The 26,252-nt window shown below is 41.7% G+C and overlaps 1 protein-coding gene across 1 annotated transcript in view; it reads left to right on the top strand.

Annotated features, from left to right (window-relative positions):
* Positions 1-3,175: 3,175 nt before the first annotated feature.
* LOC120431518 (arf-GAP with dual PH domain-containing protein 1-like) overlaps positions 3,176-26,252 on the top strand; it is a 32,600-nt gene continuing 9,523 nt past the window's right edge. Inside the window, exons 1-2 of the mRNA XM_039596614.2 lie at positions 3,176-4,086; positions 18,012-18,237. Of these exons, the coding sequence (XP_039452548.2) occupies positions 4,005-4,086; positions 18,012-18,237 (308 nt within the window). The 5' untranslated portion in view covers positions 3,176-4,004. The remainder of the gene's footprint in view (positions 4,087-18,011; positions 18,238-26,252) is intronic.

Below are 26,252 nucleotides of genomic sequence, written 5' to 3'. Positions count from 1 at the left end.
ACATTTAGCCACCACAGCTGTTCCCGTGCTGCGAAAAAATCAGCATCAACAAGTGAAAAGAGCAGATATGAATAAGATCGATTATGTTGCGAAAATTCAAAAAACTTCATACAAACTGACAAATCATAAAAGGCAACAGAATAATAAACCATATACCCAATTGGGTACTAAAGCCATATGAAATTTGTATGTACAACGGTGAAAAACACAATTAAAAACCATTTCTGATCACTTTTTTTCATTTTAATGCAAATAAAAAAATTACAAGACAACATTTTTTCGATGGATCAACTACGGTCCCCTCGGAACGAGGTGTCAAGGAGGGCCTTTTCTGTCAAGAAGGACCGTGAAGTTAATTTTTTAAATTGAATTAAAAATCCATTTTAAATCCATTGCGGTCGTACAAAGGGTCATTGTACTCAGAAAAATAAGCTTTATCGCTGTAAACAATAATATCAGCCCAATTGGGTCCTAAAATGAAGCTTAGATTGCTGATATTATTGTTTATAGCGATAAAGCTTATTTTTCTGAGTACAATGACCCTTTGTACGACCACAAAGAATTTAAAATGGATTTTTAAATCAATTTTGAAAAATTATCCTCGCGGTCCTTCTTGACAGAAAAGCTCCTACTTGACAGCTCGTTCCAAGGGGACCATAGTTGATCCATCGAAAAAATGTTGTCTTGTCAATATTTTTTTTTTGCATTAAAATGAAAAAAAGTGATCAGAAATGGTTTTTAATCGTGTTTTTTACCGTTGTACATAAAAATTGACATAGGGCTTTAGTACCCAATTGGGTCCTAAAACTGACTCCTCGAACTGACCAAGTTCTCAATGGAGATGTGGTTTCGAGTAATAAATTCCAATTCCAACGGAATTCCAGTGGAATTTTCTGAAAACTAAGCTTTCTTTAAAGTGAAAAATTGTGCGAAATTGTTTGGGACAGTTTTCGTAGCTGTAACATTTGTGGCTTGGTCATAACAATTTCTCAGGACAGTTTTTGGGAAACGACGTAACATACTACTAGAAAAATTGGATAAGTAGATGGAATCTTCTTATTTCTATGTTTAATTTTCATTTATAGTCTTAATCTTGGGACTATGACTAACCTACGTCAGGTTTTCCTCTTTTTTCCTCTGTTTAATAAAAACTGCGAAGAATGCATGGCATGCGTTTGTGAGTGAAGAATCCCAAAAAATTGCTGTAAGGTTCAAAACCTCCCCCCCCCCCTTGACCTCCCCCCTTTTTCCTTGCTAACACATTCATTTTCCTTCACAAACACATATATTTGTATGGAGTACTCATAAAACCTCAATAGGACTTCGAGTAGGATAAACTTCGTCAGATTGCGCTCATGGATCCCCTGGACGTTGGGCAACCTGCCTTGGGTAGGCAATAAGAATTTGCCTGATCCACGGGCGGCAATTTGAGATAGCGAAACAAATACCCGGAAGGAAGCATAGTTTTCGTCCCACCGCCAAATCATTTGGGTAGTCCTGAGGGCACGCCTGAGGGACACTTCAGGCATAAACTGGATTTTAACTTTTAACTGCTTCCCAAGCTCCTTAAAAAACATAAAACTTGAAAGGAACAAAATTACAAATCAGTCATCAAAACATGGCACTTGTCAAAACAAAAAAAAATCTGAAAAATCCTGAGTTTACTATGATGAAAATTTTTCTTCATCAACCCCGTAACGCTCAAAACATAACGCTGAAAGCCGCTACCTTTCCAAAGGGTATACAAGTAACGGAGCCACAAAATTTGACTGCTTTTGTTTGGACTGTTCTCTCTGGATTACTCTGTGGTTGATCCATCGAAAAAATGTCGCCTTGTCATTTTTTTTTGCATTAAAATGAAAAAAGTGATCATTTTTTTACCGTTGTACATAAAAATTAACATTGGGCTTTAGTACCCAATTGGGTCCTAAAATGAAGCTTAGATTGCTGATATTATTGTTTACAGCGATAAAGCTTATTTTTCTGAGTACAATGATCCTTTGTACGACCACAAAGAGTTTAAAATGGATTTTTAAATCAATTTTGAAAAATTAACCTCGCGGTCCTTCTTGACAGAAAAGTTCCTACTTGACAGCTCGTTCCAAAGGGACCATAGTTGATCCATCGAAAAAATGTTGTCTTGTCAAAAAAAAAAAAATTGCATTAAAATGAAAAAAAGTGATCAGAAATTGTTTTTAATCGTGTTTTTTATCGTTGTACATAAAAATTGACATAGGGCTTTAGTACCCAATTGCAGAAATTACTTAATAAATAATTTTAGGATTTTACAATGACGCTTTCTACCCCCAGTGTTAAAACCATGATTTAACTCTAAAATAAATACATCCCCGTCACAATAAATGTCCTGATAAATTTATAAATTGAACAATTCGACGGTAACATTTCAAAAGGCATCATGTACATTTTGACACTTTCTGGGTTATTGTATATTTTGAAAGTATTTCTAATAAGCTACCTCTCCACCAAAAATGAGCAAAAGTTACTTCAGTAAAGTCTGTTTAATCATGATTTTAAATAAAGTAACATAAATAAAATCTCTGCCATCAGCAGTCCCTGTTTATATAGCCATGTCAACCTGTCAAACAAAAGGCTACATAAACCTCGTGACGAAAAAAAAGCAACATGAAAAAAGCGCCATGTACATTCGGTGAAGAAAAACGAATCATAACAAAGCGCCCCCCTCAGTGACAGCAGGGTGATAAAGACGTTGGTGATTTCAAAAGAAGTTATGTTTGTTTTTCTCAAATAAAATTACGGAAATAATGTTTTATTGAATATGGATGATCAAGTATCAACAAAAGCAACGTTTTTCATCGTTTGTTATCATTAGTACATCTTATTTTGCATTTATATAAAAATGGTAATTGAAAATGGATGCTCAACATTCAAATGCGTTTTTCTCAAAACTCATGGTTTGTACATGATGCTTTTTGAAATGTTGGCATCGAATTTATGAACTTAAGAATTTAAATTAAAAAAAATAGAATTTCAGATCCAATCCACGGTACCGCTTGAACAAAACCCGAAATTTACCCAACCTCTCAGCAATCCCGCGCAAGCGTGTCAAACGTCACTGCGCGCGAAGCAACAACAAAAACACGCTCACCTCTCTTCGCGTACATCACCTTGGCCGTCGTCGCGCACGAAGAAGCGAGACGTCATAAAAATCAGCCACAAGAAAAAAAAAACAAACCAAATGGTGGCGGGTGCGGGCTGAAACTAAAATTATTTTATTCGTCGCGTTTTCGACTCTAATTTCGAGTAAATCGCTCTTATTCGTGGTGTTTGGCCGTTCAGCAAGTGACGAGTGATGGAGTGCTGAAGAAGGGAAAGCTGGAAGTGGCTCAATTCTGAAACGCATTTTGTGGCAAGAGGGGAAAAATCATCGACGGAACTCCTGGGCGGAGATTGTGCAGGGGCGCGCGTACAGGGAGGCGGATGCGGTCTTGGCAAATACAAATAAAGCAAAGAAGAGAGCAAAATAGTCGGACGTCGGAGGAAAAAATCGCCTAATAATTGTTGCTCGCCAATTGGCACACACAATATGGCACAGGAAAAGAAGCACTAGCGGGCCTCGTTCGCGCAAAACTTCCGGGAGACCTCCGGGAAGATTCCCCGAGCAAGGGACGAGACGACGTGGTGAGCGAGTGTGTGTGTGTGACGGTGTCGGTGGGTGTGTTTTTAGTGGAGGCAAGGAAAATCCACGAAGAAATTAGAGCACATCACATCATCATCTTCTTCGTCGAAGAGTGTGGTGTCTGGCTGGGTTGGCCTGTCGAGGTGGGGCCCGTCAGAGAAGGGCGGAGGTTGTAGAAAAACGGGAAATACATCATCGGAAAAACCTGCATTTTTTCGAATAAATCTAAAATTACAAAAAAAAAAAAAAAATCTGTGAAGAAAGAGTTCGTTAGTTGAAAGGAAGAAAACACGGCTGCTGGAAGAAAGTGCTTAGGACCAGGCTATTCCAAGGGCTAAGAAGAGTCATGGCTGACCAAAACGAAAAAATCCTGCACAGGCTGCTGGCCATTGACGGAAATAATGAATGTGCCGATTGTGCAGCGAAACGTAAGTTGTTGTTTATTTCAGGTTCAAAACTATATCCAAAATAAGTGATTTTGTGTATTTTTCTTTTGTTTGGTTACAACTTTGTGGGAGCTTTCCCTATGACCAAGAAGCCATTTCATGTCATTGGTTCACCCATACAATACTTCGTACAATGTTGGCAGACCCATCACTAGGCCAAATTCCAAATTTGAGCTCATTCTGATCACGGAAACCCCTCTCTCTAAACCCTTGAATCATCAAAATATATGGAAAAAGGAAGTGTTTTAGTTTTTTATTACCTGTAGAAGGCGCCATAACTATCAAATTTTTACCTTTTCTCGGAACTAAGATCTTCATTACATTTTTTAGGATTTTAGGTAAAAAAGTTATTAGCCCCCAAAAATGACCACTTCTGCGCGGATGGCAATGTTCAAAAATGAAACATTTGAGCAGTTCTTTAGACATTCCTTAAATCCTAAAATCCTGGTTTTAATTCTGGAGCTACGAGATTAGGGCGCATAAGCATTTATGATCAAGGACCAAAAATACCCATCTGGACAATGTTTCACGCAGTTCGAATAACGGTCGAGGCAACTTTTTTCAGATTTGTGCGAGTTGGCAAGGAATTACCCATTAGCTTTAGAAAATAAGCGAACTGTTTGGGGCAAAGTTAGACAACTTAAATATTCCTGTTCTTTTTATCCGCTGTGGCTAAGCAACCGGAGGTCCATTGTTCAATTTTTCTTAGATATTTTTTTAGAAAATTGTTGGTACGTTTCGAACAAAATATTTTCACAGATAAACTTTTGACTCATGAGTGAGTTCTTACAAAAATTCGACTTTGTAATAGAAGAAGGAACACTCCAATCGTCTTCACTAGGACAACCTGATTTTGACATTCTACACACTAACGAATGAGTGCTACTTAAAGTCACTCTCACAGTCATTGTCTTCCCTCTAGAAATAATTTCACTCAGAGAACGGTCGTTCGACGTTCTACCGAGATTCCGATCATCCCTCCCATGATCGCAATTCAGAAGACGCGGCAAACACAAGGAAGAGAGAGGCGAAAAACGAAAGAAAGAGCACGTTGTCTCGTTCGGGCGGCTGTGGTGTGGAGTGGGGACCTACATAGGGAAATGAAATGTTCTGGGAGAGTCATTCAAATTTAAGGTTGAAAAACTTGTGGTGTTATATTGGTACTGGCACGTTTTTTGTACCGAACAGTCACAAACATAACAAAAACTACCAGATTATTATAAACAACAATTGGGTCCTAAAATGAAGCTTAGATTGCTGATATTTTTGTTTACAGCGATAAAGCTTATTTTTCTGAGTACAATGACCCTTTGTACGACCACAAAGAGTTTAAAATGGATTTTTAAATCAATTTTGAAAAATTAACCTCGCGGTACTTCTTGACAGAAAAGCTCCTACTTGACAGCTCGTTCCAAGGGGACCATAGTTGATCCATCGAAAAAATGTTGTCTTGTAAAATTTTTTTTTGAGTTAAAATGAAAAAAAAAAGTGATCAGAAATGGTTTTTAATCGTGTTTTTTACCGTTGTACATAAAAATTGACACAGGGCTTTAGTACCCAATTTTACAATGCTTGTAATTGTTATAAATCTCGTTTTTTGGTCAAAATTATTTTAAATTGATTCCGACCTTGTTCTTGCATGGTCTTGTTGCTCGATTGGAACCCCGATTTGACAGTTCGATTGGAACCCTGAGAGTGACATTTCGCCTCTCCATATACACCCTTACCAAAAATCATGATTTTTTGAGTTCCAAATCCCACTTTTCATACGAATTTTTCAGTTCAACCCATATAACCATTTTTATGGTTGTAGTACCTGAACTCAAAAAATCGTATGAAAAGTGGGATTTGGAACTCAAAAAATCATGATTTTTGGTAAGGGTGTACAGTATATTGGCGTTTGAGTGCCATGGAATTTCTCTTTGGAGGTTCTCTAGTGTGGAGTGGTGCTCATTTTTCGTTCGTTTTGTCTTTGTGTTTACGTTCACTGATCGTCGCCATAGGATAAAAGCTCGGAACTTAACCTGAAAGGTTAACAAACAAAATTAACTTTTTTGACAGGTGTCAGTTCCGGGACTTTGCATTTAAAATTAATTTTTGTTCCGGTTGTTCCGTTCCGTACGGAGACAAACACGGTCAGGAGCACGACAAGGACACGGTCACTGGAATGGCCAGAAACAGGCACCTACAAGGCCAGGGACACGAACACGGTCAGGAGTCCGGACAAGGACACGGCCTAGAGCACGGCCACAGGAACGACCAGGAACAGGCACCTACGTGGTCAGGTGCACGTACACGAAGACGGCCAGAAGCACGGACAAGCACACGGGCAATAATACGGGGAAAAAAACACGGGTTATGACGTCCAGATTTGACACCTGTCAAACCACTTAAATGGCACTCACAAAATGAATACTGAGTTCTTTGAGTTCATTTGCTACGTCACGGTTTTTTGCCTATAAGAGGAGAAAAGAAACTCGCGACAAAATTTTGAAGCTAGGAATTTTGACAGGTATGATTTTCATAAAGTATTCGCCTCCTTTTCTCTCCCACAGAAAACCTGGGAACGAGGTAGCTGTCAAACTAGGCCAAAATGTTAAAGTCACTCACAGAATGACATACCATACCAAACAGCTTAGAACACCATACGCGGTGCCCGTGCTGTATCAAGAAGGTTGTTCCATGTTGCTCGGTTCTGGGCTGCAGCTCGCCAGTCTCCTAGGTTGCAGATCTTTCTTAGGTCCGCCTCGATCTGATTACCCCATCGTGCACGCTGCGCTCCTGCTCTTCGGCCAGTGCCGCCATCCGGTCGCGCGCGGTCAAAGAGCATCCTGACAGGATGGTCTTCGTCCATCCTCGCGACATGGCCGGCCCACTTGAGCCTCCCGATTCTCGCCAGGGTGACGATGGTCGGTTCTCCCAGCAGCGCGTGCAGTTCGTGGTTCATGCGCCTTCGCCACTCGTTCTGAGCTGTACGTACTCCACCGTAGATCGTTCGCAGTACCTTCCGTTCGAAAACTCCAAGGGCTCGTTCGTCCTCTTGCCGCAGCGTCCAGGTCTCGTGGCCATAGAGGGCAACCGGTCTAATCAGTGTCTTGTACAGGGTCAGCTTCGTGGCGCGTTGCACTCGATCAGATGTCAAGGTTTTCCGTAATCCAAAGTAGGCGCGATTCGCGGAGTGGATACGAGTCCGGATCTCTAAGCTGGTGTCGTTGTCGGCCGTTACCAGCGATCCCAAGTACACGAATTCGCTCACCTCCTCCAGCACATCGCCATCCACAGCTAAAGGGGTGAGTCTTGGGGGGTCAACGTCCTTTGAGCCCCTCTCTTTCATGTACTTTGTTTTCGTCGTATTCATGGCCAATCCAATTCGTCCTGCTTGCGTCTTTAAGGCGGTGTAAACCCTTTTCACCGTCTCTAGGTCTCTCGCTATAATATCAATGTCGTCCGCATAAGCAAGAAGTTGGACTGTCCTGTTGCAAATCGTGCCTCTCGTGTCTATACCCGCTCTTCGCACAACTCCCTCAAGTCCGATGTTGAACAGCGCATTGGATAAGCCGTCACCTTGTCGTAACCCTTGATGCGATTGGAAGGGGTCCGCTAGCTCCCCTGCCACTCGCACGTGACACATCACACGATCCAAGGTAGCCTTGATCAGCCGAGTCAGTTTGTCCGGAAATCCGTTCTCGTGCATGATCTGCCATAGCTGTTCGCGGTCGACTGTATCGTACGCTGCCTTGAAATCGATGAAGATGTGATGTGTGGGCACGTTGTACTCACGGTATTTCTCGAGGATCTGCCGGAGCGAGAAAATATGGTCCATGGTGGCCCTAGCGCCAGTGAACCCCGCTTGATAGGGGCCACGAACCTTCGGTGTCAGCAGACGGCAGAAGACCTGAGAGAGGATTTTATATGCTGCGTTGCTAAGCGTGATGCCGCGGTTGGTGCCGCAGTCCAGCTTATCGCTCTTTTTCTAGATGGGACACACGACGCCATCCATCTTCTGGTAGTTTCTCCTCCCTCCAGATCTTAGAAATCACCAAGTGGATCGCCCTCGCCAACTGCTCTCCTCCATATTTGAAGAGCTCACCGGGTAACCGATCTTTACCGGCGGCCCTGTTGTTCTTCAGCTGCCTGATCTCCTTCTTCACCGTCTCCAGATCAGGTGCCGGGAACTGCCGTCTCCATGCGCTACATTGCCGTTGAGGTGCTCGTTGAAGAACTGCTGCCACCTGTTCAACACCTCGCCTTTGTCCATAAGAAGGTTTCCCTCGGCGTCCCGACAAGTTTGTATCTGGCCACGTTCTCATCAGTTGCAGCTCTCAGCTTCACCGCATAAGCTGCTTTCTTCTCGTCAAGTAGCCGCTGGCACTCCTCGTCGAACCAGCGCTGCTTTCCAACTCGGACCGTACTACCTAGCGCGGCTTCAGCGGCACTGCCTCGGCAACCCACGGTTTTTGGTCGGTCCAGGCTTGTGAGTGCATAGGGGCCATTGCCTGCATCAAAACGTCCACCATACATCTCCACCTCTGGCGGACCATCTTCATCTCTGGCGTGGACCATCTTCACCTCTGGCGCGGAACGCGCCATCATCGTTATGGAGGTTCCCTCGGTTTAACCAGATCAGCTAGGTGCTGGGTTGGCCGATACCGTCACTGAGAGAAGACGCCTAACCGCGCGGAAGCCCAGCAACACCCGCTCGGCATCCGGCAGCGAAATCCTGCTCGAAGCAGCAACAACAGCCATCAGCCGTTATTTGACTCCAAAGATTCACCGCAAGCCAAGATGCCGGCGCAACACCACTGCATCCCGGCACCAAAGACCGCGATTCCACAGTCGGAACAAGTCGGAACACACTTTCTCTGGGCTGGACGAGCTTTCTGAACTTCCAAAAATAAATAAATAAACAGCCTGTCATAGCAACGGATATCATCGTCAGCACTGTGAAGAAAAATCACTGTGATGAAAAAATACTGTGATGAAAATAATTGCGCAAGACTCTAGTAAAGTGCAAAATGCGCAATAAGAAAAACCGATTTTTTATGAGATAATTGATATTTTGAAAAAGCTGCATTTTTTTTATTTCGATCATTGATAGTCATTGCTACCAGATTAAATGACAACATCAACGACCCTAAAGTTTGTTTTTTTTACTAAAAAATATCGATATTTAAAAATAGTGCCACGAGCAATGCTTGAAAAGGGATCTGGCAGTGAATGGGACTGCTCGATATTTGAAAAAAAAAAAAACTTTCGGTCAGCGATCATTTCCGAAAACGAAATTTGATCGCTCGCTCACACACAGCGCCTAATATGATCGTAATAGAGGAGAAAAGCAACTCGCGACAAAATTTTGAGGATAGGAATTTTGACAGGTATGATTTTCATGAAGTATTCGCCTCCTGTTCTCTCCCACAGAAAAGTGTGGACAGCACAGCTGTCAAACTAGACAAAATTATTAAAGTCACTCACAGAATGAACTTTGAGTGATTTGAGTTCATTTCTGACGTCACGATTTTCTCCTCTATTTAGCTGAGCAATAGAGGAGAAAATCGTGACGTCAGAAATGAACTCAAATCACTCAAGTCCTGCGGATTATTGACTTCCGCCGGGGCACTTCCTTTTCCGGGATGCAGAGCGTGACCAGTACGAAAACGGGACTGACACTGGGACACTTGACTAACCACACAGACGCCTGAATGGCAAAAGATTCCGATCTTTGCAATCGGTGATAAAATTCCACTTCTCCCTTCTAATCTTTTCCGGAAGGAAACTCCACCATTTTCCAATCCAACCCATTTTTGATGCAGTTTCGACGCAGCGCTGTCGAGCCTGTCTTAATTAGGTTTTACACCGTGACGTCATTTGACAGCTCGTGTGCACTGTTTACATGGTCTTCGTCGATTGTTGACGAAAGTCCCCGAACAAAATCGACGACCGCATCGAACTGTGCTAAGTCCATGTAAACAGTGCACTCCTTTCTAACCTCCAAATCGAGTTGGCGTAAAACCTAATTGCAGTGGTACGCAAATCCCTTCGCTGCTAGTGTAGTGTGTAGTATTGTAGGTTGAGGAATTATGTTAAAAAGTAAAGGTTCGTTCAAGAACTGTGACCAACGGTTACAAGATTGCCGATATAATTATGGCCTCGAGCTTATTAGAAAAAATAACCCGTAAAAAAACCAAAAGTGTCAACTACAAGAATCGATCCAAGAACCTTTAACAGACCATCTCAAGACTTAACTGCCACGGCCACCACAGCTTGGTGACTAGATTGTGGTCAGAAGTTGATGCATTGCACTTGTTTTGTTTTGATGGTGTGATAGAAATTCAGTTTGCCAACTGTGATGAAAATAATCCCGCAGCACTCTACTGAGGTGCAAAGTGCGCAAAGTTGACAGTTCTCAGTCCTGCAAAGCAGTGTGATGAAAAAATCTAGGCCTAGCACGATTGACACAAAACTCTAGAAATTGCTGTAAGGCGCAATAAGTGTTGTGTAATTTTTTGATGTAGGGCTCCAAAATTTAAAATTTGTTCAAAGCTTAAAATGCTCGACAACGTTATTCAATGTATGCTGAAAAGTTAACAACCGATTGCATGTACAGCCATCCCTCATATTCGGAACAGTTTACAGATCGGCCAATGTTCAACAAATCATATAAAATCGATAATTGAACATAATGATTTGCTTTTACCTTCATGTGAAAGCTTTTCTTGCGATCTTTCGATTGATGTATAGACCGGCTGTACATTTTTACGTTTTACATCAAGTTTTCAAAGAAAAACATTGGCCCTTGAAATCCACAAATTCGGAACACTTTTTTCTTACGATGTAAACAAACTTTTTTTCTCTCCAGGAGTACATATTTTTTTATAAAATAATGACTTTGCACTCTGAAACCAATAAAACTCATGCTTAGTAGTGTTTTATGAATGGTCTGATAACTTTTTTGTAAAAATATCAGTTAAATTCAGGTGTTCCACAATTGTGGGAGACACAATAACATCCCACAATCATGGAACAGGCAATTTGGAGGCAGTGTTTTGGTGCTCTGGATAAAACAGTCTGGAAATGCAGTTTTTGTTTGAATAGTATTACTTTTACTAGTGAAATAGCAAGAGAGTGTCCAAATAAAGGCCCTAAAAATAGCAGGGTTGGCAGAAAAGTTGCATTTTGCATTCTATTGACAAATTATCACAAAAGTGTTCCGAATTTGTGGGTGTTCCGAATATGTGGGATGACTGTACCAGTTTTTTTCAAAATAAACAAAAAATAAATTTAGATTTCAGCAATTTTTTTTTGCCCACAACTTTTCGAGGAAATTTGGCCAAAAACTCGAAATAAAATTAGCAATAACTTTATGAAACAATAAATCATAACAAACTTTACACTTCGAACAGTCATATTTTACGCAGAACGTGTAAACAAGAAAAGGCAGTTTTATAGCATTGTAGAACAACAAAATAATAATAAATAAGCGGCACTCACACCGGGGAGAACGAAAGAACGCCGCACGAGGAGGGGAAACTCGAACATATCCATCATAAACACGCCAACCAACCGCGAACAGTCAACCAATAACAAACAACACGCAAGAAGAACGCGGCCAAAGTGTGCGAAGAAAGATGGTAACAAAAAAGACAACAACAAAAATAATTCTAAATTCTGGAGTCCATTAACCTCTCTCGCTCGCTGCTTGCTTGCTTGCCGTCGTCTTTTATTTTTCATTATTCTTACACAAACATGGACCATTCAGTGATTCAGTCCAACGTGATGATGCATGAGTTGTTTGTTTGTTGAAATTGTGGTGATTTTTGCGTTGATTACATTTTATCATCAAAACAATTATTAAGACTTTCAGTTGTTTATGGTAAAATATCAGAAAGATTTTCTGTGAAAAAAAAAAGTTTGTTGATTGTCCAATAAAAAGAAAGTAAAATTACATCAACAACATGTAAATTTACACCATTAGTTTTTTTTCATTACAGAGTTGCCAGAAGAACAATACTACACATTGACCTTTATAGCAGTTTCCCAGTAAGAAATACGGGGCCGATCGGGTCTGATCGTAAGAACGACGATCAGACCTACAGGGGCCGATGCGGGTCTGATTTTGAGACACGCATCAGACCCGAATCAAGGTATTTTGCACCCGAAACGTCAACCTGTCAAGGTTGTTCGAACATCGCAAGAGGCCTACGTGTGGGGGCGATGTAAGAACGACGTAAGGGTGGAACATCGAACGCGCATCAACCCCTTTTTTGTGCTCTTCTTCTTCTTTTTCTGTCATCTGTCATTGGGTTTGTTTTGATTAAAACAGTTATTTTCAGGTTTGAATTCTTGAGTTTTTTTTGATAAGGTCCTATAAACAAATGTAAACATTGAGTGTATCCCTTTCACACCTTATGTCAAAGTCCATCGGAGTAAGCGGGATACACTCAATGTTTACATTTGTTTATAGGACCTTATCAAAAAAAACTCAAGAATTCATTTATTTTGCTGCAATTAGTTTAGCTCCTCCGCATCACCGACATTGGGACGAGTTCCCGGCAGAAACGGGTTCAAAGGAATGATCTACACGAGGGGAACCTGCTCCGGTTGAATTGGAGTTGAACGCATTCGTTCAGCAACCGCTCCAAGGGCACTTGCATCGCGACAGCAGTCCGTCTTTCCTGTTCATCCTGTTCCGTGGTGCGTCGTACAAAAGGCATCTGTAGGGACGTGGCCTTCCGGCGTGACATTTCCGGAATGCGCTTGAGGGGAGGGCGAGTTCCTGGAAAGTTCCATTTGCTCAGGACCTGGACACTCGTTGCTCCTAAGGCACTTATGGGCTGTCTTCGGGCTTGTTCCAGGCGTCGTCGTTCCAACATCGCTGGCATTGTCAGGGACGTCCCGCGTACCAGTTCCGGACGATATCGTTGCTCCTGCTCCACTCGGTCCTGCTCGGGTTCCACTTCGCGACTTCAAACCATGCCTTTGTCCTCTTCCTGCTGGTGAAGTTGTTGCTGTTGTTGGCCCCGGCATATCCTTCGACGGGCTCGGTTCCGACTCGTCGTCTGAAAAATAGCTTCTGGTTGACTCCGCTGAACGACTATCTCCGGCTCCATGAAGGGAGCCGCCGACGACGAAGAGTCCCGCCGATTATCGTCGTGATCCCAGTGCTGGTCTCGCTGCTGCTGGTTGGCCAACCTTGGAGGTTGTATTGACCGTCCGGCGAGCCTGTTCCGAGCAGCGTTGGGGAACTTTCAGGTTGGCGACCGTCGAGCCATTTCGTTCAGTGTCGTTCCAAGGGCACTTCCAGGTTGGTGACCATCCATCGAGCCTGTTCCGTGCTGCCTCTTTCCGAGGGAACCTCAAAGTCCATTGGCAACTCCGGATTACATGAACCTTTTAGAAAAATAATAATAAACAATTAGTGAACTGGATCAAGAAAAGGTTACGAATAAATTACCGTAGTTTGAAAGCAATAGCCCAGGATCGTGCACCGGATTCGATTGATCTGGACCCGGACGCGTTCGTCGTACCGAACGTTGTTCCGAGGACAGGGTTAGTTTTGTGCAGCGTTGCCTTCGTCGTCAACTTCAAGATCATGGCCGTCCCGAGAGGCATTTCCGGATAGCAGTTGAGGTAAAGTTCTAGAAACGTGGACCGGTTCCGCTTGATTTATATTTGGGCGTGCTAGGGCGATTCTGAAATTGTTGGCCGACACCCGGCTATTGCTGCAGAAGCGATCGTCCTGCTCCTGAAGCTTCCTGGTCACGTTTTATCTTTCTCGCTGGTTCTCGCGACGCAACTTGAGACGTTCCTTGGCCTCGTAACCGTCACACGTGACAATTCCGGATTGCGGCTGGAGTGAGATTTTTTAGGAACGTGGACCGCATTTTGAACTAGTACTGGCCACTTTTGAGGGGGGAAAAATCCTAGGAACACGGTTCCGGAGATTCTTCCGGGATTCGTGAATCGTGTGGCTGCTCGGGACATTAACTTTTGCGGTCGTTGAAAACCTGGACACCTGCTCAAACGGCAGCTTTTGGCAAGATTCAGGGGGGGGACTTCCGCGAGCTTGGAAGTGACCGAGGGGGATTGAAGGTCCCGTGCTTCTTAAACTGAACTGCCAGTTTAAATAGTTACAGGGTGGTTAAAAATCTTCGCGGATTTCGCGATTTTCGCGGCGCGGATTTCGCGGATTTCTGTTGAATGTACCTGTGGGTCTATCTTCAAGAATACAACGTAGATTTCGATGGCTAGTGAAAATGTTTGTCTAAATTTAGTATTTCCAGAAGGAAGAACGCAAATTTATCTAAATCCTGCTCGGTGAGAGCAATTTAGATTTCCGCGAAATCCGCGAAATTCGCGAAAATCGCGAAAATCGCGAAGATTTAACCACCCTGTAGTTATAAATGAGCTCAATCGAGTACACCCGTACGGTCCGCAGACAAACTGTCGTTGTCGTGTTCGCCAAAATCCAATTCGGAAGCGTTATTTTTATCCGTCATCGCTTCCAAGGAGGCTCAATTGACTTGCTCGTTCCTCCGCAGCTTCTACCGAATTCTACAAAGGCTCCGACATCAGCCAAACGGGTTCGCTGGGCTTCTGCTCTTCCATCATCGACGACTCCAGCTTGTCCGGGATTTGTCGATTCAACTGCGACGTGGTACGGTCATCACCGCTGTTCATCTTGCCATAGGACTTCCGGTCACGGCTGCTGAAACAATTGTCCTCCTCGGTGTCATTGCGACACTTGATGATCTCCCGAGGACCATGACACTGCGGTTACGATCGCCATGATCCATTCAACGGCACTTCTGACCCGCCGGTTGACCCTTGCCGTAGCTTTCCTGGGTGTGGATAAACTGCGGATCGTACTGCTGCACAAACGGAAAGCTCTTGCCTTCACCTTGCTTCTAATACTGGGCCGGTGCACCATCTGGAGCGCTACGATTATTGGTCTGATCCCGACTACCGTAACCATCTACCCCGCGGTTGACTTCCCTGGAGATTATTTCCGGAAGGATTTTGCCTTCAACCTTCTTACTTTTCAGCTACTGCTCCAGTTCCTGTAGCTTCCTGGCTGCGGCCTGCTTGGGATCCATCTCCCTTCGCTGGTCTTCCGTGCGAAGCAACTTGAGATGGTCCTTGGATGGGACGTAGCCATTCCGTTGCGAGGGCGGCATCGGTTGATGAACGGCGGATTCACTCTCTTGCCGTCACTCGGTCCTGCTCGGGTTCCACATCGCGACTGCAAGCCATGCGCTCGTCCTCTTCCTGGTGGTGAAAACGTTGCTGCAGCTCCTCGTCCTGGATTATAGACTGCTGAACGACAATCTCCGGCTCCATGAACGGAGCCGCCACTGACGAAGAGTCCCGCCGGTTACCGTCGTGATTCCGGTGCTGGTATCGCTGCTGCTAGTTGGCTAACCTTAGAGGTTGCGTTTGTCCGCGAGGGCTGTGATCGCATACTCGGTACGAGTCGAGATAACCATCACCCGATTGCGTTGGCGAATACTTTGATCCATGAGATGATGATTCGTACCGCCGGCGCTGCCGCTCGAGAAGAAGCTCGATAGCATACTATTGTATCCGCCTCCGCCACTGTTGTTTCGTATTCCACGATTGTCTCGGTTCATCGTTCTCGCGTTGGCTGAAGGGATCGGGAATTTTCACCTGCGCCTCCGGATACCCCGATACATAAACGGATCATCGGCATCAGCGCTCGGAATTGCGGCGGTAACGGGACTTGCTGCTGTTGGTGGCCTTGGCCCGCTTGGTTGCTGTTTGGTCCGTTCGTACAGGCGGTTTTAACAACGCGTTTCGGTTGAAAACCAGCGATTTGAACAGCTTCCGAACCACCCGAAACTATTTAGCTGGAAGAGGGAAATATTAGCTTGGGTTGAAATATTCGAATATCAATGTTCTACCTGTCATTCAGTGGCACTGATTCCATTGCCACCGACTGCACCTACGCCACCTCCGAGGTGGTCTATCTGCGCGCTCCCAGAAGTCCCACGTTAATCGCAAGTCTCGGCACCACCGTGGTGCCAACCAGTCAGCAGGAACTGTTCCAGTAGTTACTGGTTCCTCCATTGCTTTCGGTGTGGCCGGATACTGCTGTCGGTCTTTCCTGGGGAAATGTCTGTAACGGAGATATTCTGCGAAGCACGACGCCGCGGCGTTCATAAAACCTCGCTTGGACCACCCAGCAGCTTTGACGGACCCCGCCCACGTTGCACTTTATGATGGACTACTTTGCAGGGTACTTTGTATAAAAGTAATTCGCGCTCACACTCTGGAAAAGGATAATTAGAAATTTGAACTCAATTCAATCTGAAGCCAAACAGTTAACTCACCAGAAAACGGGAGGCCGGGGTTGGAATATTTTTTCTTTGCTGTTGCAGAATGGCCGGAATCGTCATTCCGTCGCCCTGTTAAGTCATCATTCGACCAGGCTATTTAATGAGAAAATAAAGTATTACAAAAAAAAAAGTTTTGCTCCAAAAACAAACTCACCAGTTCGTGACCACGATACCCTGAACTGGTCCTCGTTCCGGTTGACCACCAGCAATTTGAACAGCACCAGGTGTTGGAATTCCTGCAGCAGATTCATCTTCGTGGACGGATTCAAGTTCATTAAGCTCGTTGCACCAAACCCCTCGAACTTGCCCCACACGGCCAAGCAGTCATCGGTTGATTTCCTTCAACATCACCAATTCCGCTGCCATCGATTATTCCTGCGCTGTGCCACTTCCGAAGTGGAGGTGGTGGTCCCGTTATCAATCTTGGAGCCGGTGAGGACGAGATTCAATCGACCACCGCTTTACAGTGAAGCCAGCTCCAGGATCGTGGCATTTCTCACGCGTCGAAGATGCCGGTCACTTTTCGGGGATAACTTTTGGCGAACAACTGACCGCCGAAAACGAATCTGTGCCGTTCTCAGCAGGTTGACCACTCCGGAACATTTTGCATCCGGCAGATTCTTCCACCGGCATACTCACTGATGGCAGCTGCCGGAACGGGAACCGTTGCAGGTTTCGTGTCCACCCGGGAGTCACAACTTGCCGGCTGGTCCGGTCGATGATGCTGGGACGGACTTGTTCCTTCAACAGCAGATTGGTATGGCATGAAACAGAAGGACTTTAAATAAACAAACTAAAAAAAAAACTTCGCAGGATTAACTCACCGTAAAACTAGAATTATAAAAAAAAATCCAACACCACGTGACTTAAAAAAACTTGTCCAAGAAAAAATCGTTGTTTCTTGTTTGGCAGTTTGACAGTTCTTCCGAATTTTCCAATCGTGAACGAGCGAAATAGCATGCTTAGCGAAACTTCGATGAAAATCAAAAGCATATGCTTTCTCTTTCACTCTAACGCGTAGCATACAGTTCATCGAAATTTTCGAAAAACATCGCTGCCTTACAAAACATCGTGGGTTTACGGACTTTCGATCTGGGTTTACAGTGACTCAAAACAAATGAGTGCTGTGAGTTTTCTTTTTGAATACACCCTTTAAAAGTAAGGTTAAAACAAATGTAATTTACCAATATGAACGAACACGGTGTGGATCACTGCGTATTGACGTCACAAATGGGCCAGCGAACCCCAGCCCATCAGCAGCAGCAGGTTCGTTTTTTGTTGGTCAGTTTGGTTCTGTTATCGCCCGCAGAAAGAATAACTTGGAAGGGTAAAGGGTTATGCTGATGATGATCCGGGCGTTGATTCATCATCATGTCCGCTTCGGACTTGCTGGCTTGAAATTCAAAGAAACATTTCCATTTTAGATTGGATCAGGGGGAGGGCAAAGTAAGGAAAAAGATGGGGAATCTATTAGCGTTAATCACCGGTATCCGTGTTGGACCATTACCCACTATCTAACTCTTTGGTTTTCCTCTCTTTACTCTCCACTTTCAGATCCCGAGTGGGCCTCGTACAATATTGGAATATTTCTGTGCACGCGATGCTGCGCCGTCCACCGGAATATGGGCGCCCACATTTCCAAGGTGAAGCACCTGAAGCTGGACAAATGGGAAGACAGCCAGCTGGAGCGGATGATCGAGGTCGGAAATAAGGCGTCGAAGCTCAAGTACGAGCAGCGCGTTCCGGCCTGCTACCGGCGCCCGCGTGAGAATGATCCGCAGTAAGTTGTAGCTAGTTTACTATTTCCAACGATGGCAAATGCTACCAATGTCACCCCGTGTTATGGAGTTTTTCCCAGCCTGATGGCAAGATTGTCAAATTGTATGTATGGGCCGCGATACTCACATTGGTTGGACCGTGGACCCCGCTATTTGGTCGCTTTACCCCTCTGACGCTAAATATAGGGTAAAAGAGCCAGCAAATGTGCAATTGAAAAAAAGTTTTTTTTTGTGAAAAAATATTTCAAATTGTGTTTTTGATGAATAATTTTAAATATGTTTTGTCGAAAAATAAATAACTAGAAAAAATAAAATATTATCCAGCCTTTTGAGGACGAAATCAATCGTTCACATTTTTTAATGCTAACTTTATAAACATATTTTAGTGTAAAATGAGATTAAATGTCAATATTCCAAGAAGATAATGTACAGCTTGTGACGATAAACTACCTTTCCTTTACTTAGAAATCGTATCCAGAAGGAAAACGATCACCAGCTATGTTGGTCCGCACCGGGTTCTGAACTCCCATTTGCGAGGCGGAAGCCTTACCGCATGGCTCGGTCTTAACAAAAAAAATTAACTAGACAATAAATAACAATTTCAAATTACAAACCTAAATATTAAATAAACTTATTTTCAAATTTACTTATAAATGGCCTGTATACCCTATTTTGTGCAACCAGTTTATGGAGCATTCACCCTATATGGACTGTCAAAAGTGAGGTTCACTTTTTGACAAGCTTGCCACCAGTCTGGTTTTTCCCCACTAATATCCGAATCAGTCAAAGTTCATTTGGCAGTGTTGCCATTTTTCGTGATTGTATAATGTTTTAACTATATTTTAAAATTGCAATGTATTTCTTAAGGAGCTTACTGTCAAAAACTCCTCGACGGCGGGTACTCCATTGATTTGCAATCTTCACCTAAATTTCAATATCGTGCACGTGTGGAATTTGCAATGTGTAAATTTTCCATGTCAGTAATTCCATTTGAAAAGAGCCTAAACCGAAAAAAAGTTCTCCGATCGGGCCTAAATTTTTTCTTTGGATTCCTTGACCAAAATAATTTGACCCGTATTTTTTTGTTTGACCATCAGGGGTACCTACATCGTGCTAGGGTGGTTCAAAAAATGGCTATTTTCGTAATTTTTCGCAAAAACCATCTTTTAAAAAAATCATATCTCCGCGCCATTACATCCGCTGTCCGCAAAATAAAGGTGAGGAGTTTGGCTATTTGGGAAATATAGCACGAAATTTCTAAAATCTAGCTTAACATTTGAAAAAGTCGTATGAAAACTTAAAATGGCGTTTTGACCGTGTCTGGGCCAAAGAGCCTATGCCGTAAAATATTTCTATCGGATTCCTCGAAAGTTTCACATAATATTTAAAAAAAATGGGGATGTCGAACCGTACGTTTCCGAGATATGTTTTTTTCAAAAACAAAACTGAGTTTTTCGGCGCGACACAAAACAGGAAAATGACGAAAAAAAAAAAAAATAAAAAACTGCTCTTTTCACTAAAACTGCGATAACTTCAAAATTTCAGCGATGATCTATACATTAGGATGTAACAAAAATTACTTTTTGGCGGGCATTCAGGGGTTTGTTCCGGTGGGCATACTGAGCCTAAATCTCAAATATGAGCTTGATTGGACGTAACAGGAGCTGGCGCTCCGCCCTTCAATTTTAAATGGGATTTAACCCGTAAAAAAAGTTTTTTTCAAAAATGTCACTTTTTGAGGCATTTTGGCCACCAATGCGTTTATCAAAAACATCACTGGCGTGTAGGCCAGATCCTTGCGCTTCTTTTGGTATATATAACATTGAAGTTTGGAGCACCCTGGAGCTCGGTACAGACCTTCAAAGTTTGGTCTTTTTTCGAAAAATCGGCCCCAGCAAAATCAAATGGCGTCTCAGGCGTCGCGAGGTGCGACGCATATCTTTTTTGCCGGGGCCGATTTTTCCAAAAAAGACCAAACTTAGAAGGTCTGTACCGAGCTCCAGGGTGCTCCAAACTTCAATGTTATATATCCCAAAAGATGCGCAAGGATTTGGCCTACACGCCAGTGATGTTTTTAATAAGTGACATTTTTGAATAAATCTTTTTTTACGGGTTAAATCCCATTTAAAATTGAAGGGCGGAGCGCCAGCTCCTGTTACGTCCAATCAAGCTCATATTTGGGATTTAGGCTCAGTATGCCCACCGGAACAAACCCCTGAATGCCCGCCAAAAAGTCATTTTTGTTACACTCTAATGTATAGGTCATCGCTGAAATTTTGGTGTTATCACAGTTTTAGTGAAAAAAGCTAATTTTTGCCGAATTTGTCAATTTCCTGTTTTTTCGTGTGGCGTGTCAAAAACTCAGTTTTTATTTTGAAAAAATCATATCTCGGAAACGTACAGCTCGACATCGCAATTATTTTATAAATTATGTGAAATTTTCCGAAGAATCATATAAAAATATTTTCAGACATAGACTCTTTGGTCCAAACACGGTCAAAACGCCACGTCTTTTGCGTCTAAGACAGCTAAAATTGGATGAAATGGCGCGGAGTTATGTTTTTTTTTGCGAAAAATTACAAAAATTGCCATTTTTCGAACCACCCTAGCACAACGTAGGTTCACCCTAAAGACCAAACAAAAATATACAGGTCTAATTGTTTTGGACAAGGAACCCCCAGAGAAACTTCCCCGAGCCCGATCAGAGAACTTTTTTCGGATTAGGCTCTTTTCAAATGGAATTGCTGTATATAAGGTTAATTTTCCGCCAACTCATACAGCAGTTGCCGACCCCTCTTCGATTTGCGTGAAACTTTGTCCTAAGGGGTAACTTTTGTACCTGATCACGAATCCAAGGTACCGTAAACTGGGGTCAATCGGGACACATGGGGCGAATTTGGACAGCAGTTTTAACCATGTTGGAGCACAATATTTTGATTTTTCTGGTTGGTTTCGGTTAGAACAGACTCAGACCAACAAAATGTGTGCATCCATTTCCAAATTTAAAAGCTTTAAGTGCTATAAAAACTGCTGTCCCTATTCAGACTGTAGTCCCGATTCACCCCAGATTACGGTACGTTTTTTGATATCTCGTGACGGAGGGGCGGTACGACCCTCCCTATTTTTGAACATGCGAAAAATGAGGTGTTTTTCAATCATTTGCAGCTTGAAACGGTGATGATATAGAAATTTGGTGTCAAAGGAACTTTTATGTAAAATTAGACGCCCGATTTGATGGCGTACTCAGAATTCTGAAAAAAACGTATTTTTCATCAAAAAAAAAAAAAAAACTTAACACTTAAAAAAGTTTTAAAAACTCTGCTAATTCGAGCCAAACATTTTGTTGAAGCGAGTTAGGTGATAAGTTTGTAATCCCTTTGAACCCTTATTCCCCTTGCCCTAGCTGTACCTTCTCGCATCGGAGATCAGTTGTGATCTTTTCCCCAAGTGCAGAATCCAGCTCCGCGAGTGTCGCAGCTCTGCTGGACATCGCGAGAAAGAGTTCTTTGCCGGTCAGCCAAAGTAGTTTTACTTTAGGACTTCACAGTCGAGAATAAACCGTCACCAAGTGACCCTCGCGTTTTAATAAACGTTAAGTGTTTTAGTTCGCGTGAATAAACCGTATTTTAATTTGTAAAATTGCGAGTTTATGTGTAGTGTCCGAAAACCGAAAATTACCAACGCGCGAACACATTTCATTAGGGCACAAAACCAAAACGTAAACATTCGGGATTATTCCACTATTCCATTCATTAGTACACTCCCTAAATGCCCTCCAAGAATAAGATTGATAGCAAACAATTTACCATTGAAAAAATCAAAAACACAAAAGGGCACATAACAATTTTCACTCCAAAACCAAAAAAAAAAAGTAATATGTGCCCTCTTGTTTTTCGTTAGTTTTTAGTAGTTGTGGAACTTGTTTGGTTTACTTTTCTCCAAGCATTTCTGAAGAAAAAACTTCGTTGAAATACAATATTTAATACGGTCCCGCGGCTGCTGTTCAGTACTCTTTTGAAGAATTTTTATGTTTTACATACCTTATCTACACCATTCAATCGCAAAACTTCACAAATTATCAAAATTTCCACTGAATCCCTCATTATTTCTAACTATACAAAAGGGCCCATAAACATCATTCAAAACATCAATCCGGCGACAGCGCTTTAGTGCCCTTTTAATTCTCTTCGAAATTGCATTTAGAAAGGGTCCATTATGATCAGTAGTTGGAAAGCTAAAAGGGCCTAATAACGAGATTTTTTAAAATTATGATTTTTATTGCGAAAATCAACAAAAATTAAGAAGCATTAAAGCAGAGTTCAGGATAATGATGTAATTTATCGAATCGTCAGTTAAAATGCCATCAGTCAAGCTTCTTTTTTAAATAGGAATTGAAACAAGTTGCTCACTTTTTGCAAGCGATTTTCTCGAATGGCGGTTTTTGGTTTTGTGCCCTAATGAAATGTTTAGCTCGAATTTTCCATTACTCTACTGTAAATTTGGAATATAGAACATAGAACATTTTTTTCCTTTTAAAATTTCGTGTTTTTTTCTAACTTTGCAGGGTTATTTTTTAGAGTGTAACAATGTTCTACAATGTTGTAAACATCACGAGTTATCGCGATGTTACGAAAAAAAAGTTTTGAAAAAGTTGGTCGTCGTTAATCATGGCCGTTCATGGTCACCCGCGACAGAAACGGACGACAAAATAAAGAGAAACAAAAAAAGTAACTTTTTTTTAAACTTTTTTTTTCGTAAAATCGCGATAATTTCGATTTCGTGTGAGTTGGTAGAGAATTACCCATGAGCATTCGAAGAAAAATATTTTTAAAATATTGGAATAAATATTTCTATGCCTTCTTAAGAAAATTTTCTGATCTATCCTAGGTCCCGTGATCAACAAAAACAATTTTTTGTAAATATAACTAGGACGATATCAAAATCCATGTAAAGTACCGTAAAACGGGGTGACTTTGATAGCCGGGGTGACTTTGATAGGTTTGCGATTTTTCCGCAAAATAAAGAGTACAATTAAAATACGCAAGGAATGGTTTAGAAACATACTGACCGTGGTAGAGAAGTGTTCAAAGTACCTCAAGAAGAACTTTTCATACAATTTTGACAAGTTTAAAAAGTTGGCTAACTATAGTTTAGAAAATGTTGATGAAAGTCATTATTTTAAACTTCTCAAAGTGTCATAATTTTCTCAATGAACATGATTTTTAATCGGAAAACAGAATGCATTTTCGGATTCTTTAGACAATTTTCCACTAAGAGAAGGTTGAAAAAGTTTGTAAATAATAAATAATATGTGTTTCTGAAACACAATTAAATAAAATCTCCAAATTTATAAGCAATTTCAGTAGAACAAATTTCATGTAAAATGTGAAAACTTGTGATTCGTGCTTCGAAATCAGTAGAAAATGCAATATAAATCGATAATTTTATAAACAAAACTAGTTTTAACAAATTTCAGGCAAAATTCCGACTTTTTAACAATTTTACCTAAAGTTTATATGTATTTTGCTAAAAAGCTTATTCACTTAGTTAACTAAATATAAACATTGATTTTTTTCTTAAAAACTATATCAGCTACTTTAGTGATGGTACATTTAGCGTACAAATAAAGTTTGAACATCTTGAAAATGATTTTAACAAGAAAAACTATGACTATCAAAGTCACCCCGGAATTAAAACTAAGATTTTTTAACGTAACTATTTTTCTAAACATTATTGAAAAAACTTTTTTTCCGAAATAGTGCATGGACTTTGTGTGGTCTACCCCAGTACATGTTTTAAAAATATTAATCTTGAGAAAAACCTTACCTGTTGGAAAATATTCTAAAAACAAATTGAAATCCTATCAAAGTCACCCCGGTTTACGGTACTTGAGTGCATCACCCGGGAACTTTTTACTAAAATTCAAATTTCTCGAAAAGGTTTAAAGTTTTCGCAAAACTAATCCCGACCGGGCCTAGAGGACATTTCAGAGTATGTCTTGTGCAAATATGAGCTTTGTTGGTAATCTCTAGCTCATAGAAATATGTAATTTGTAAACAACTTTTGATGAACGTAACATTTTTGCCAAGTTCCCCTTTGTGTAGCAGAAAACAAAACCATTTTTTGGGAAAACTGGTCCCGACAGGTTTAAGTTTAGACAATTCCCTTCAATTGGATGTATAGAAAGTATAGCATTGTATACCAAAAACATACAGAACTATCCATTTTGTAAAAAAAAAAAATCAATTTCATTTATGTTGGAATGTTTGCGTTTTAACACAGCAAAGCGCTTGAAAAGGAAGTGCTGCCAGATTTTTTTTCCAACGAGATTGAATAAAGTTTTGGGGAATGTGACTTGAACAAAAAACATTTTTTTCCTCAAATGAACTCATTTTTTCAATTTTAAAATTTTGAAAGGAAATGTTTCTGGCCACTGTCATGACCAGGTGGCCACTTGGCCTCGCCGGAACCGGTTCCGCCGGATTCCGTGAAACCTGTGTGCGGTTATTTGGCGGATTGGTCCAAACCTCACTATGCTGCATATCAAATGCCATGAAATTTCGAAAGGAATTATTTTTGATCACTTTCATGACCAGGTGGCCACTTGGCCTCACCGGAACCGGTTCCGCCGGATTCCGTGGAATCCGTGTCTGGTCATTTGACGGATTGTTCCGAACCTCATTATGCTGCATATCAAATGTCATGAAATTTCGAAAGGAATTATTTTTGACCAATCGACTTTTTCACATAAGAAATTTCTTGGCCGAACTTGGGAAACCAGCCGCATTGTGGACGTAATCGCCTTTTCCCGATTATATCCCACTGTGCCTTGGCATTCTCGATTCCGAGATTCCTATTTGAAACTAGCATGATTGTTGAAGTAATTGCAAACCTCTTTTTACACCTAAGCTTTCATCCACCCTGGGATTCAAATTGACGACCTTTGGATTGCGAGTCCAACTGCACGGATAGAAATCCTGTAAGTAAAACCGGTAACTCTGTGTTGATGAATTCGACAACATGGAAATTATTTGAAAATCGTCAACATTTTTGTCGATTTGGTTGCAAATGTTTTCAAAAGGGCATTTGATATGTTACATGATTGGGATCGAAACAATCCACCAAATGACCGCACCGGATTCACGAAATCCGACGGAACCGGTTCCGGAGTGGACAAGTGGCCACTCGGTCATGAAAATGATCAACATAGACTCTTCACAAAATTTTAGTTCAATCGACATAAAAAAATCTCAAAATTAATTTGAGTTAATAAAAATCAAACTTGATTGCACTCTCCCCTTAAAGTGAATACACGGCCTCAAAAAAGTCTTAAATAACATATAAGTGCTTAGAACTATTGATAGGGTTGTCAGATGTTCAATAATTTGGGTTCGTTGGAAAAGTCTCTTGATTACCCATCCAACGATGGGTCGCATGATGGATTCGGACATTATTTTTATCAAAATATCTAAGATCCGGCCTCTTAAAAGTGTACAAAATACACTTAGGTGCTTATAGCTTCAGACAGGGTTGTCAGAATTTTAATCTTTTTGACTCTTTGGAAAGGTCTTTTGATTACACATCAAACGATGGGTCGCATGGTTGATCGGACAAAGTTTTCATCAAAATATCTGAGATCCGGGCTCAAAAAAGTATATAAATGACGCTTAAGTGCTTATTACTTTTGATAGGGTTGTCAGACTTTCAATGTTTTGAGCTCGTTGTAAAGGCCTTTAAAATACCTTTCTAGAAATGTAAAGCATGACGGGGTTTCTTACAAAAACCACCCTTTATACAATCTTTCGGACTTTAACCGGAATCGTTTTTAGCATAGCTTTTTTACTTTACTAAACATTGCAATTTATAGTAACTAGCAATTTATAGATGGTATTTTATGGGACTCCAAGACGGATCGAATTTAATCGAAGTTAATCAAGTGCAATTATTTTGATCAACATCCAACCACCCATGCACAGATATTTGCATAGAATTTGATTCTGAGTCGATATGAATACGT

Source organism: Culex pipiens, chromosome 1 (genome assembly GCF_016801865.2).
Source record: "Culex pipiens pallens isolate TS chromosome 1, TS_CPP_V2, whole genome shotgun sequence".
Lineage (NCBI taxonomy): Eukaryota > Metazoa > Arthropoda > Insecta > Diptera > Culicidae > Culex > Culex pipiens.
This window is presented reverse-complemented; position numbering and strand designations above follow the sequence as displayed.